Source organism: Microtus oregoni, unplaced genomic scaffold (assembly GCF_018167655.1).
Source record: "Microtus oregoni isolate MIOR12 unplaced genomic scaffold, Mior012 000024F_ref0000369, whole genome shotgun sequence".
Lineage (NCBI taxonomy): Eukaryota > Metazoa > Chordata > Mammalia > Rodentia > Cricetidae > Microtus > Microtus oregoni.
Genome location: NW_024543083.1, coordinates 31,705,001 through 31,720,064, shown reverse-complemented (window position 1 = coordinate 31,720,064; position 15,064 = coordinate 31,705,001). Strand labels below are relative to the sequence as shown.

The 15,064-nt window shown below is 34.5% G+C and overlaps 1 protein-coding gene across 1 annotated transcript in view; it reads right to left on the bottom strand.

Annotated features, from left to right (window-relative positions):
- Glra3 (glycine receptor alpha 3) overlaps nucleotides 1-14,771 on the bottom strand; it is a 138,336-nt gene extending 123,565 nt beyond the window's left edge. Inside the window, exon 1 of the mRNA XM_041673841.1 lies at nucleotides 14,282-14,771. Coding sequence (XP_041529775.1) covers nucleotides 14,282-14,352 — 71 coding nt within the window. The 5' untranslated portion in view covers nucleotides 14,353-14,771. The remainder of the gene's footprint in view (nucleotides 1-14,281) is intronic.
- Nucleotides 14,772-15,064: the final 293 nt, after the last annotated feature.

Below are 15,064 nucleotides of genomic sequence, written 5' to 3'. Positions count from 1 at the left end.
ATTCCACCCTCCTTTCTCTACCACTCCCATGCTCCCAATTACGTCAGGATATCTTGTCTGCTTCCAATTTCCAGGAGGATCTATATATGTTTTCCTTGGGGTTCACCTTATTACTTAGCTTCTCTAAGATCATGAACTATAGGCTGAATATCCTTTGTTTATAGCTAGTATCCACTTATGAATGAGTACATACTATATTCATATTTTTTGGTCTGGGTTACCTTACTCAGGATAGTATTTTCTAATTCCATCCATCTGCATGCAAAATTAAAAATGTCGTTGCTTTTTACAGCTGAGTAGTACTCCAATGTGTAAGAGTGCCAAATTTTCTTTATCCATTCTTTAGTTGAGGGGCATCAAGGTAATTTCCAGGTCAATGTTATTACAAATAATGCTGCTATGAATATAGTTGAGAAAATGCCTTTGTAGTATGATTGAGCATCTTTAAGGTATGTGCCCAAGGGTAGTATTGCTAGATTCTGAGGTAAGGTTGATTCCCAATTTTCTGAGAAATTGCCATACTGATTTTCAAAGTGGTTGTACAAGTTTGCATTCCCATCAGCAGTGGAAGAGTTAGCATAAGCTATTATTGTTTTTGATCTTAGTCATTCTGACAGGTGTAAGATACCATCTCAGAGTTGTTTTGATTTGTATTTCCATGATGGCTAAGCGTGTTGAACATTTTTTTAAGTATATTTTAGCCATTTGAGATTCTGCTGTTGAGAATTCTTTGTTTAGTTCTGTACCCCATTTTTAATTGGATTATTTGGAATATTGATGTCTAATTTCTTGAGTTCTTTATATATTCTGGAGATCAGTCCTTTGTCTGATGTGGCAACCCCACATTTTTCCCATTCAGTAGGCTGCCTTTTTGTCTTATTGACTGTGTCCTTTACTTTACAGAAGCTTCTCAGTTTCAAGAGGCCCCATTTTTTATTGTTGATCTCAGTGTCTGTGCTGTTTGGGGTTATATTTAGGTAGTGGTCTCCTGTGCCCATGCATTGAAAGCTATTTCCCACTTTCTCTTCTGTCAGTTCAGTGTGGTTGAATTTATATCGAGGTCTTTAATCCATCTGGACTTGAGTTTTGTACATGGGGGTAGATATGGATCTTTTTCATTCTTCTACAGGTTGACATCCAGTTGTGTTACCACCATTTGTTGATGATATTTTATTTCATTATATAATTTTAGCTTCTTTGTCAACAATCAGGAGCTCATAGGTGTGTGAATTAATATCCAGGTCTTTGATTTGATTTCATAGGTCAACCTTCCTGTTTTTTACGCAAGTACTAAGTTGTTTTAATTACTGTATCTCTGTAACAGAGCTTAATGTCAGGGATGGTGATTCCTCTGGAAGTTCCCTTATTGTACAGGATTGTTTTGGCTATTCTGCTTTTTTTTGACTTTTTTATGTGAAGGTAAGTATTGTTTTTTCAAAGTCTGTGAAGAATTGTGTTGAGATTTTGATGAGGATTTCATTGAATCTATAGATTGCTTTTGGTAGAATTGCCATTTTTACTATGTTGATCCTACCTATCCAAGAGCATGGGAAATCTTTCGACTTTCTGCTCTCTACTTTATTTCTTTCTTCAAAGACTTAAAGTTCTTGTCAAATAGGTCTTTCACTTCTTTGGTTAATGTTATTCCAAGATATTATATGTTATTTGTGGCTATTGTGAAACGTGATGTTTCTCTGATTCCCGTCTCAGCTTCTTTATCATTTGTATATAGGAGGGCTACTGATTTTTTTTTTTTTAGCTGTTCTTGGGTCCTGCCACTTTATTGAACGTATTTATCAGCTATAGGAGTTCTCTAGTGGAGATTTTGGAGTCACTTATTAGCGACTCCATATCATCTGCAAATAATGAAACTTTGACTTCTTCCTTTCCAATTTGATTTCCTTGATCTCCTTTTGCTGTCTTATTTCTATAGCCAGAACTTCAAGAACTGCGTTGAAGAGATATAGAGAGAGTAGACATCCTTGTCTTGTTCCTGATTTTAGTGGCATTGTTTTGCTTTTCTCTCCATTTAATTTGATGTTGGCTTGCTGTATATTGCATTTATTATGTTTAGAAATGTTTCTTGTATCCCTGAGCTCTCCAAGACCTTTATTATGAAGGGGTGTTGGATTTGTCGAATGCTTTTTCATCATCTAATGAAATGGTCATATGATTTTTGTCTTTCAGTTTATTTAAATGATGGATTACATTGACAGAGTTCCATATGTTGAACCAGCCCTGCATCTCTGGGATGAAGCTGACTTGATTATGGTGCATGATTTTTTTGATGTGTTCTTAGATTCGGTTTGCAGTATTTTATTGAGTATTTTTGCATTCTTGTTTATGAGTAAAATTGGTCTGTAATACTCTTTATTACTTGATTCTTGATTCTTTGTTTGGTTTTGGTATCGGGGTATCTGTAGCCTCATAAAAAGTTTGGCAATATTACTTCTGTTTTATTATGTGGAACACTTGAGGAGTATATGTATTAGCTCTACTTATTACGAGTGTTTTCAACAGTTAAATTATAAACTAGACTGCAAGACTTTCATTGCACGGCATTCATTTTTAGAATTAAAAGTGAAATAAAAAAGTCACAATCAAGGATGCTCACATTATACTACAAGCTAATACTTAAGCTGGCATACAATATGAATAACAAACTTCCACATCCCCCCACCTCCTTTTTTCACAGGCCCTCACCTACACCTCTGCCTTCACCCTTATCCTCTTTTTATCCTTTGACCTATATGCATATCTTTTGTGTTGTGATATAAAAGTATTTAGCCCTTTATTACAGAAGTTATCTACCTTAGCATTAAAAGACTTTGTTTTTATTTAATACAGCATGTCATAACACTGTTTTATGACAATGGGCTGATCATGTCAACACACAAACAAACAAACAGACAAAACTAAATAAAAAACTAAATACAGCTGCAGATTTCAAGCTTTCATGCAGTCATGAAATAGTGTAACAGAAGTAAAGAGGTTGAAGTTGAAGTTGGTTATTATTTTTATCAGTAGAAAGATTAGTCAAAAATCTTGTTTCTAATTAACTCTGTCATATTTTAAGCCCCTCCTTTTAAATTTGTTTTGATGTTGATTTTGTTTTTTATTTGTGAATTAATCTTATTTTACACTCCAGGATGACCTTTAATTGCAGCTAACCTTCTGCCAGTCTCCCAAATTCTATTATTAGAGGTGTGCTGCACAGCCGGTCTGCCTATCACCTTTGTAAGAGTGAAGATTTGTCTTTTGTTGTTGTTGTCCTTCAATAGAGCAGCCTTATATGACATTCTTTCGGAAAAATAAGCAGTTGGTGTTAATGAGGTTGCATGAGTTCCACTCATGACTTTGTCATCCAAATTAATATGGCCTAATAAAGACCTTACCCTCTGATCCTCAGCCTCCTCCTTCATAATTGCCATCTGCTGCAGCAATGCTAGTCTGGGTCTTTGCTGATGTCCATAGCAGTTCCTAATTGCAGTGATACAGAGTGAACAGAGCTGCTTTTATAATTAGTTGAGTGGCCATACCCAGTCTGCTTTACTGTTCATCTTCATCTTTGTTGATTGTAGTAATATTTCTTTTTTTTTTAACAAATAAAGCTTACCTGAAGTTCAGAGAGTAAAACCTCCACAGACAGTAACACACACCTTCAATTCCAATAGCCACACCTTTAATCCCAGCAATAGAGAGGAATATGAAACAGGAAAAGACAGCTCTCACACCGTCTCATTCTGATAATTCTTGGAGGCAGGATCACCATTTCGGTCTGAAGTAGAAGTAAAAGAAAGTGACTGGCTGTTTTGCTTTTCTGACCTACATATTGAACCCCAATTTCTTTCTCTGGGTTTTTATTAATCATGCTACAGTAGACAACATGGCCTCTTATTTCAAAAGAATAATTTGCCATTCAATTGTCTTAATTATAAAACTAGAACCTCTCCTATCTCAACAGCCTATGATGCACCTAGGCTACCATTCATTTTTAGTGGCAAAGACTTTGACCTCATGTGTTTCAAAATTTACCTTTCAGCTATTGTCTTACAACCCTTCTTCACCTTTGTCTGAGTCTTTGTTCACCTTTTCTGCTGACTTTCTAAATGCAAAGCATTTCTTAATTCATGGACATGTTTTCTACAGACAACAAACTCAAACTGCCAATTTTTTTATATAGTAAGTAGTTCTTATAGGTTCTATCCAGTTTTAGGTAGGTACATGACAAAACAGAAGAAAGGTTCTAAGTGGTTGCATAGATTTCCTGCCACGAACAAGTCCTCTCTATTAAAAAATAGTCAAATAAATAGAAATTAAAAGTAAAACAAAGCTAACAAGAGCTCTGTCTTGGCTCTTTAATTTTTTCTCCTCATCAGCTTGTCATAATGTATTGCAGGTATTTTCTGCCAATCCCTATAGTTCAGTCCCCAGGGTATGTGATGCTATATGGGACTAGAAAGAGTCTACGAGCCAGCGGTCTACATGGACCACCAGGCTTTTCATTATAACAATTGAATGCTTGCTGTTAAGTATGAGAAGCTCTGCACAGAATAATAGGTATCCAATCATGCAAATTTCCATTTCTTATAAATCACTTCTGAAGTTCTTCACTAACTGGGAGAGTAATGGATATTACATCTTTTTCTCAGTTTCCTTATGTATGTGCATATGTGTGTGTGTAGTGTGTGTAGTGTGCTTAGTAACTTAATTCACAAGTCTTCTCTACACAACTCTTACTTTTCTTTATATGTTATTTTTGCCCAGGTGCTATCATTTATTCTTGTTAAGTGTGTGCATGTGTGTGTGTTTATGATCATTATGTTATGTTACTCTCTGTTTTCCACATGCAATTAGTTGTAAAATCTTTTCCTCCTTGTGTGTGTGTGGTCCTGTCTTTAATTTTAGAATATTTATGCTATAATTTCTGTATAATACAGAATACCTCTCTCAATGATGAAATTATTTTCTTCCCAATTTGCTTTAGTTATGTGTTTTTTTTTCTGAGAGACATACCTAAATCTCAATCTGATAATCTTTCTTCTTATTGATCCATAAATCATTCTTTATCTAGCTAAAGTCTGAGTTCCACAAAGTAAAATCTCTAGCCCTGATAATAAGGTACTTCCAAATATAATCTAACTCTGCAATTTCTGTATTGAGTGTACAGGTGGGAAATGGGAAACTTTACAGCTTTGGGATTGTTATAAAATTGAGCTTCCTCTTCTGTTTTGCTTTATCCTACACCTCAAGGAAGCAATTCCATGTCAAGAACAGCAAAAGGAAAGGATAAAAGGTTTGTAAACTACCAAGCAAAACTTCGTGTTCATGCTTCTTCTATTTCTGCCTTTTTATTTATTTTTAACTATTTCACAAGTATATTTTGATAATATTCCTTGCCCTCCTCATACTCTTAGGTTTTTTTCTTTAAAAATTTTGAAAGAAAGTTGGGTGTGGTGGTGTATACCTTTAATTCCAGCACTTGGCAGGCCGAGACAGGTGGGTCTCTATAAGCGTTAAGGTGTCCTGCTCTGCATTCAGAGTTCTAGACCATGGGTTCCTAAATGTATTCTGTCTTAAAAAGTGACAGAAATACAACTTCCATAAATTGATATTATTAAGCACCTTGAATTCCTCACAAATGAATGCCATCTGACCTTAATGATAATTTTTGTTATAATTAAATAGCTCTTATATGTATGACTATAGTGGATATTTGTTATAAAATATATTTTAAAATACAGGCCATATATATCAAATAAATAAGGAGTTATCACTGCAATGCTCAGTATATATTTCTGCTAAAGAAAGACGCTCACATTTCGATCATGTCAGTCAAAAAAATGTATTCTGTAGATGCGTACAGTTGTATACATTATACTTTAAAAGTAGCATAGCTAAAACAATCACTTCCTCCTTAGAAAGGTCATTGAGCCTATCAAAACGAGAAATGAAGTTTGACCTGGAGTATTGTCTCCAAGTTTCTTATTTAGATGTGTACTCACAAATGAATTCAGGAGCAGAAAAAATGTAAGACGTGCTATTTTAGAAAAAAGAATCTAGAATAAGCTAACTGTTTCTTACGAAGGCTTATACTTTTACATTGCACTCAGAGCCTAGATCTTTGTTTTCTCTAGCTCTTTGATATATTTTATACCCATGAAACTTTTCCAATACAGATTCAACTCTGTGTTAATATATATGGAAAACACGGTGCAGAGAAAATGATAAGAACTTTGAATTTTTGAAGTAAAGCAAAATTTGAGTTTTCTATGATGTTAGTTAAAGAGAAATATTCAGGATAAAAATAAGATTCAACTCTACTATAGTCTTGAAGACATCAGCAGAGAGTTGTAGAATCACTGTCTTTGATTTAACTCACTGTTTAAGATTTTTAGGAAGAAAGAGATATCCTTAATCCCAAGGGTTTAAGGCAGAAAAAAGAGATTCAAAAGTCTTTTCAAGTATTTTAAGATCCTTACAAAGCAACAACTTGAAGAAGAGTAAGATGCACAATAGTCTAATCTAGATAATCCTTGATGCTTCTATTTTTCCCAGTACATAAAATAAGAGGCAAAAAGGAAACAAATAAGTTTTACTTGTATTAGATTGCATGATGTGCTGTACATAGAAAGGTATTTTTAGTATGTCAGTGGACTAAAGAAAAATCTTTTATTAGAGGATCATTGAATAAGTTATAGATATAGCATTCAATGCATCTGAGAGTTATTATTAGCAAGTAAGTAGTTTATAAAGAAACCCTGTTTAAAAGTCCTCAGAATTGGGGTTACCTGACATATCTTCATTTGTAAAAACTCTGGTCAAGAAAAAAAAAATCACATTTTTAGCATTATAAGAATTCATAAATTTATGTGTAATTGTGTGTGTGCTCATGTGTGTGCACGTGTGTATGTGTGTGGTATGTGTCATAAATCTGTTTGTATGCAGGATCCTATGGGTTTGGATGTGTGTACATGTGTATGCTTGCCTGCCAATGCCAGGGGAAAATGTTGCACATTGCCCTCAGATGCCATATGTATTTTTGACACAGGCTTATCACTGGGATGTGGATCTCATCAATCTAGCTAGACTTTTTGGCCGATTAATCCTTGGGATCATGTGTCTCTTCCTCTCTAGGGCTGGGATTGCAATCGTGCAATAGCACATGGTTTTCAAAAGTTCTAGAGCTTTTCGGAATATGATCTTCCCTTATGCTCAAGGGAAAGCAAACAAAGCATTTTGTAATAGAGAAAACATGTTTTTAAAAAGCACTTGTTGATATCCTACAGATTTTCTAGGAGAGGGTAGTCCAAAAATAGCATAATGTATGCATTTATTTAAAAAATATGTGGGCCTCTGTGGTAGAAATGACGCTATGAAGCTAACTATACCCTCTAATTTTTGTTTTGTTTTGTTTTTGAAGTGTTGTCCATGCTAATGAAACAGCTTCCACTTGAAATAGTACTCCCTCTTTTCTTCCTTCTCAGGTCCCATCTAGAGCTCTGTGTACATTTAAATTTTCTTCTTCCTTAGGAAGATGTTTTTGTTTGTTTCCAGACCTGAACGTGTCTTGCTTTTTTCACTGTTTATAACTGTTACTACTTTTGGCAGTTTTCTATGGTTACATTTCCAGTGATTATTGGCAATAAATAAATAAATAGTATCTTGGACCTAAATCTATATATATATAGATATATATATATATTTACAGAGAGAGAGACAAAGAGAGAGAGAGATTAAAAGAAGAAACAAATATCCTATGCTGTCATCATTTCTCCCTTTATCTAGGGACCAGGAAGCATGCCAGTGACTCTGATGAGAGCTGTAACAGACTTGAGAGAAATTTAAGAGTGACCTTCAATATGTTAATTAACAATTGATTAATATCTTCCTCGGGTTCAGGGTGGTCTCCCAGTTGTGTTTCTTCTTTCTCATTCAGATGCATTATCAGGAGTAAATGTGGGGTTTGGGCAATAGCATAGTCAGTAAAGCATGTGATACCCAAATAAGAAGATCTGAATCTGAAACTCTAGAATTCTTGTAAAAAGGCCAGGTGTGGTACTAGACATCTGCATTCTTAGCACCTTAGAAAGCTAATGTAACCATTATTCTACACACTTTAACAAAAACCAAAGAAGTATCCAGGTATAATTTTCGAAGCAATATTAGCCTGCGATGTTTGAGCTTCATGTATGGAACAACAGACTGAAAACTGTTCGTGATTTAAATCATGGTTTAGATATAGCAGGAATTTCATCTAAAATGTAAAAAATAGTAAAAAATAAATAAAACCTAAACTCAGGTTCTAATATTTACATATGCATATGTAGGGAAACCAAGCTTAGTTTGGATAGGAGAAAGAATAACATTTTAATTTATATTATTAAAGCATTTTTATTATTAAAATTATGAAACAAATACATATTATTATTTCCAAATTAAAAAAAAAAGCCTCAATGTGGAGAATTTTTAAATCTTCAGGACTGTCTCTCCATTGTAAATGCTTCTAAGATGTTCTCATAGTTAGGTAAGAGTTAGATGGCCCAGCTATCCGCAAGCCGTGCCTAAATCATAACACATTAGTAAGTTTTTAAAATGGTCAGAACTATCTCCAGGTTTGCTATATTTGATGTAGAAAATGTGTGTGGTTGCATGCCTTGACCAATTGCCTTTGAAATTCTTCCATCCATTGGCACTCTAACAGTCCTAATAAATTTAGCCTTTATGTCTTTTTAACTTCACCCCAAATATAAAGAAAAACATTCGGGAAAGAGTTAGAGTGGAGCTTGGTAGGAGAAGCAGTGAGGATCCATTGTGCATGTCACAAAGTGTAAGAGTTCTGATCAGAATGCTTTTTTTTTTTTTTTTTTTTTTTTTTTTTTTTTGTGAGACAGGGTTTCTCTGTAGCTTTGGAGCCTGTCCTGAAACTAGCTCTTGTAGACAACAATGGCCTCGAACTCACAGAGATCCTCATGTCTCTGCCTCCAGAGTGCTATGATTAAAGGCGTGTGCCACCACCGCCTGGCTGCAAAACACTTCTTAACTTCGCTGGTCTCTGTGTTCCGACCTCATTGAACATTTATGTATTTTCTTTCTCATGTCTATTTTTTAGTTTATTTTCTCTCATACATTAAATCTTGACTGCAGTTTCCCCTCCCTTCATGCCCCCAGTTCTTCCTGACATCTTCCCTCTAACCCAGAGCAGCTTCTCCATTTCTCTTCAGAAAAGGGCAGTCCTAGCAAGGATATCAAGTGGGATTCTAATATTTTAGGCAAATTTTTGAAGAAAAAATAATGTAGTTTCTTAAATATAAAGCAAATGTCCATTTAAATACTTTTTTCTAGCAAAAAAGTTATGTCCGTATTTGCATCTTTTTGACTTTTTAAATTTCTGTACTGCATATTAAAGTACCTGTGCTTACTATGCAAGTGTTCTACTATTAAACTATATCACAGCTTTATTTTACTTATTTATTTTAAATTTATTTATTTTAGTTTTAATACAGAGTCAACTTCTGTAGCCCAGAAAAATTTTGACTTTCCAGTTTTTCTTTCTTAGACCTCCCGAGTAACTCAATTACTGGATTTTATCACCAAGATAGACTAGTTCATATTATCAACTTTAGGATTACCTGCTTGCTTTTACACTGAATTTTGTTATGTTAATTTGGCTAACCAGGAAATTCTTTTGGTTCAAGTAACTCTCCTATCTATCTCAGACTCTTGAGTGGCTCAGGCCACAAAGATGACACTACATCCAATCATTGCTTATAAATTTGAAGGAAACTCTGTCTCTGGAGGAGAGAAATACATACCTATTTTGATCCAAGTTCTAATCTAATATGCCTACAATAGCAACTGAGTTATGTCAATTTATTCTAATTTTATTCATATTTAATTCTACTGTATTACCTCCCTGTCAGATAGAATTTATTATAATTCAATTTATTTACTTGTGTGTGTCTATGTTCCTTTAAGTATTTGTATATTGGAACACATGTGTGGAGGTCAGAGGAGGTTTAGGAGTTTGTTCTCCCTTTTTACCCTGTTGATTCTAGGATTATGACCTGGACCATATGGTCTAGCAACAAGCACCTTGATCCAAGCCATTTCTCCATCCGTGACATTTTATTATGTCAGCCATGTTAATAATTATAACAAGAAGAATTTGATCATAAATTATAAACTGTGTTTTCTTCTAGTAACTTTGTCAATCACCATTCCTTAAACATACATTGTATAATACAATTTACCTATTGTTCAAAAATATTCTTTTCGGTTCACTGAGTGTATATTTGACACAATCTAAATCAACCATCAAGCCTATCAATAGCTTGCCACCTCATGTTCCAGAAAACAGAGTTTGCCCATTTCGTGACCCTTGATGCTCTCCACCTCACACTCTCTTCTGTGCTCCAAGTCTTATGCTTCAACGCAACAGCTCCCCAAATGAGCATAACTAGCCATGTTTGGCACACAACCACATGTATAGAATGTGGTGAATGAATCCTACTGAAATTCTTAACATTATACATGAGAACACAATTGTTGATTGGCATACCTTGGTATGGAATCGTGTGAATAAAAAAGAATAAAGTGTATAGAAGAATAGAGTATCTGCTCTGTTACATGCAACACAGATAGGACAGAGTGCTGGGCTATGATTCATCTCTATATAATTTATATATAAGCAGAATAATTATTATTGAAGTATAATTCATTAAAACTATAAAAATTATTGAGTCTATATAGCCCATGTAATAAAACATAAGTTTATGCTCTAAAAATATGTTGTTTTTCAGTATGTTATATAAGAAAACAGGTCTCCCCAGAAAGACCACTTCAAAGGATTGTTCTCATCTTCTGGACTATAATAAAAAGAAAAACCAAAATTTTTAAATGAGAAAATATTTTGAAGTAATGCATTAAGACATATTTTCTTCTCATTGGCATTGATCTCTGAAGTTTACACAGGTAGGTTTAGCCAGAAAATGTAATAATTTATTCAAGTAGCAAGACTCTGTTGGTCCTCTATAAAGAAAAGAAATTAAATGGTGTAATCAGTGGTTCACTACGTTAAAGAAAATTTTGTTTGAGGTTTTCTGCTTTTGGCTTTTATTCTGCAAGCCCTTCTTAATCATCACCAATCTGCATTTCAAAGAGAACTGAACAGTGACATTTTGTTCCTGATTTATATTAAGATGAAAACTAAAATCCCTAGAGAAGTATTTAATAAAACAACAATATTTTAGCAAAACTAGAAAACTTTAACACCTTCAACACTTAGAAATTAATATTCTATGTCTATATAAGTTTGAAACATAAACTTATTTAAAGAGCCATCTTTTAAAAAATATCCCAAACCTGACTTGCCTTCCTCATAGATAATTGTGATTATATTGTGGTAATAAATATTTTATTATCATAACTTTGACTGATTTTATTAAACTTAATTACTAAGCATAAAAAAATCTATAGTCTTTCAATAGTCATATAGGAAAACACTAAACATTTGTATAATGTCTTAGTATTAATCTAGTTATGTATTAGTAAACAAGAGGAACTCAGACATTACGTATAGGAATAGAATTAGGTACAAGTGCTTTGGGAAGATGACAGCATCTACCAAACTTTACTATGCTCATCTAACTACACTCATGCCTGCCTTGTGACCCAGCAATTCTTCTAGAGAAAATATCAGGGCATACACAGTACTCACATACATGCACACACACGTGCGCATATGTGCACACACACACTCACACGCAAACACAAGATCTTCAAGGATAATCACCATAGAATTACATTAGCCCATACCAGTCCTTAAATATAATTCATGAATTCATTAAGAGAGCAATGGATAAGTTGATTGTCTTGTGATCATACAAGTACACCATACTTTAATGAGAATAAGTTCATGCTACTTTCAGGCCTCTGGATAATCATACAAGCATAGTGTTCTGAAAAATGAATCAGATACAAGTTATTATTTATTTATAATGTACAAAAGAAAAATATATTTGTGGCATAAAATAGGATAGCAATTACCTTTGGGCAAGGTGATGATGGAAATGGTGGTTCGGATGGGCACCTCTGTGTTATTGATAATTCTGGGTCTGGATCTCTTCACAAGGGTATGTTTCCTTTCTGAAAACCTTATCTAAATTTTATGTATATGCCTATTTTAGAAATGTATATACTATTTAAAGAAAACTTTTATAATCTTAAAAAAATCCTGTGTAAGTGATTTGAATCAGACCATTATAAATGATTTGGTATTTGATTGTTACACTTGCTTCTATATTGCCTGCAAAGAGGTTGCTAAGACATCATTAAAATATGTGAAGGTAATGATTTCGCTGCTCAATGGGACTGTAGCCTGACTATAGCTAACAGTAACGAAGTACATATTTCTTTTTTTACTAATACATCTCAAGTAGATATAGCTCACAAAGAATAACTTCCATGACTACATCATGTTCAGTAAGGTGAGTTTTCATACCTATAGAAATCCTCTTTTAAGAACCACCACTGGGAGTGAAAATATTTTTCATATGGTATTAAAGTTTGCAAAGAACAATGACCTACTTTCATCTGATTTCAGTTTTGGATAAAGTTTTTCCTCTCTTTTCAAAGAAAGAAAATTGGCGAAGAATTTAAGTATGAAATAAACTCTTCATTGGAGGAGTCCTTTGCTAAAGATTTATGATTGGATTGTTCTTTAAATTTTTAATTTTTTAATGTTATTGAAGATAAATTGTAATTATTTAATTGATTTTTGCAAATTTCAGTGATAATATCATAAATCTGAACACCCAATGATGAAGACATCATATCTAGTTACAATAATAAGATTATAATGAATTGTCATTACACAGATTTTACTTCATTGACTAATATGTCTTAATTACCAACTATCAATTTACATCTAATAAGCACTATTGCTTTTTAAAAAATTCATAGTATCACCTTTGTTATAAACATTATGAAGGACTATAGTGGAAAATATCATGAAAAAATGATCAGTTTATTATAATCTGAACCTTGTGCCACTTTCCATAGTATTTTCATATATGTGAAAGCCCTACGTACTTTTGATTTGCTCACAATATATAATGTCTACCAACTAAGTGTTACAGAAATTTATAAAATCATATTAAAGAGCTTTTCATTGAATATACTGTCATCTGGAATGTTTTAATTCCCTCAGTATAGAAGGCTGTCAACATTTGGTCAAAATGCAGTTTTCTTCTTAATCATTCACATATTACATACAGGCATTCCATAACTGTATGACTTTTGTAAGGCAACTCACGCGAGTTATACATTTTAAGGTCTCCATAAGATTAAAACTTGATTTACTGTCACAAGGAAGAATTCTTACGCCAGATAGAAACCAGTATATTCTTAACCAGTTCACTTGTTCCAAATATTTAAATTTGGCATTATTGAAAAGTGAAAATTCCACAGTAATTATATGACAATAGTAACTTAAAATTAATGTTGCTAGTTTAAAAATCTATGTGAACAATTGTGTTTTTAAACAGTATTTGACTAAAAATGGGGTCTCAGTTATCTGAACTCCCAGCTAGCATCCCTTAGTCTCGTCTAAGTAATTGTAAAGAAGAAAGCCTTGCTAAAATGATTGGAGCATAGCAAAAACTGTCATATCACAATAATTTTGCAAGTTGATAGGCCCTTTATGCTGCTTGCTTCCAAAAGACAACTTTAGGCACAGGACATATTTGATGGTTTATTAATGATTTTGCCTTCATGTATTGAATTAGGTCATTGCAAAGTAGTACCTTTAAGTCCCCCTTTTAACTCAGTCTCTGCACCTATTAAAAATGACATTTCTCTGATCAGTAAGTGCCTATGTTCTATATTTTTCTTTCTAATTTAACAATGCCCCAATTGCAAATTCTTAATGTTTCATAACTTTTTAAAAGAAATTAATATTCAGAACACACAATTAACCATTGCAAAGAATAATATAATAGAAATATGTGAGAAGGAAAAATACCTATGTTTTTGAAATCTTTAGGTTTTAAACAGTACCGTGGGGAGATTTCAGTGAAAATAACAGGAAATTACATGTTTCTAGGGGTCTCAATAGAGAGATTACTAGGCTCCTTTAAACAGAAAAGTATGATTTAAAGGATAGCTTCGGTAAGTCAGTGCACAATCACACATTTCTCAGCTTCCTCATTAACAAGTGGTTGCAGATTAATGCACTGGTGTATTGAGCTTTTAATGAAATTGTTAATGCATGAGGACTTACCTCAGTAACAGTGCAGCTTCCCAGAAGTAAAATCCAGAAACTAGTGTCCGAAAGTGTCTCACGTGGGCCATGATACGGAGCGATATTCACGAACCTGGAAAGAGTCTTATCTGAGGCATGAGGGACCAGAAAAGCAGAAATGAAAATGTGCCATCTAACCCTTAGGGCTGGCGGAGACAAACGCGTGGAAGGTTTCAGCACCTCAGACAGCTCCCGCAGCGTTCTCTCTTTGGAACACTTGATGTTTTCCTGGACCCCTCCTCTGAGCCCTGAGAAGAGGGATTCACAGAGCTGCAAACATGCAAGTGATTTCACAGTGAAGCCATAGAAGGAAGTGAGATCGATATGATGCGTCAGGAGTGCCTAGGTCCTGAGCAACAGTTCCCCCAAGCTTTTTCAGCAAGAAAAGACTCGGCTTTTCTTGGCTCTGACTCACTGGTCGAGGAAGAACAGCAGTCAAAATTGGAAATGCTGCTCCACCGAGTCCAAGCGCCGGAATCACGGCTCTCCACCTTTGCAAAAAACCCACGGAGCGCGGCAAAGACAGTCGGGGGTGGGGCCAGAGGACTTGTCCTTCCCGCCAATCACAGCTGCACAGCGGGACAGAGTGACAGGCCACTTTCACGCATGGAAGTGTTCAGCCTTTCGCCACTTTAAACAGGAAGGGACAGCGTAGAATTGGTGCAGAGCCTACTAAGATCCTGGAGGGAGGGGAGCAGAAATCCTCCCAGCTGAAAAGGGGATATTCAGCGGTTTCCAGGATTAGGGGGAAGAACTACGCAG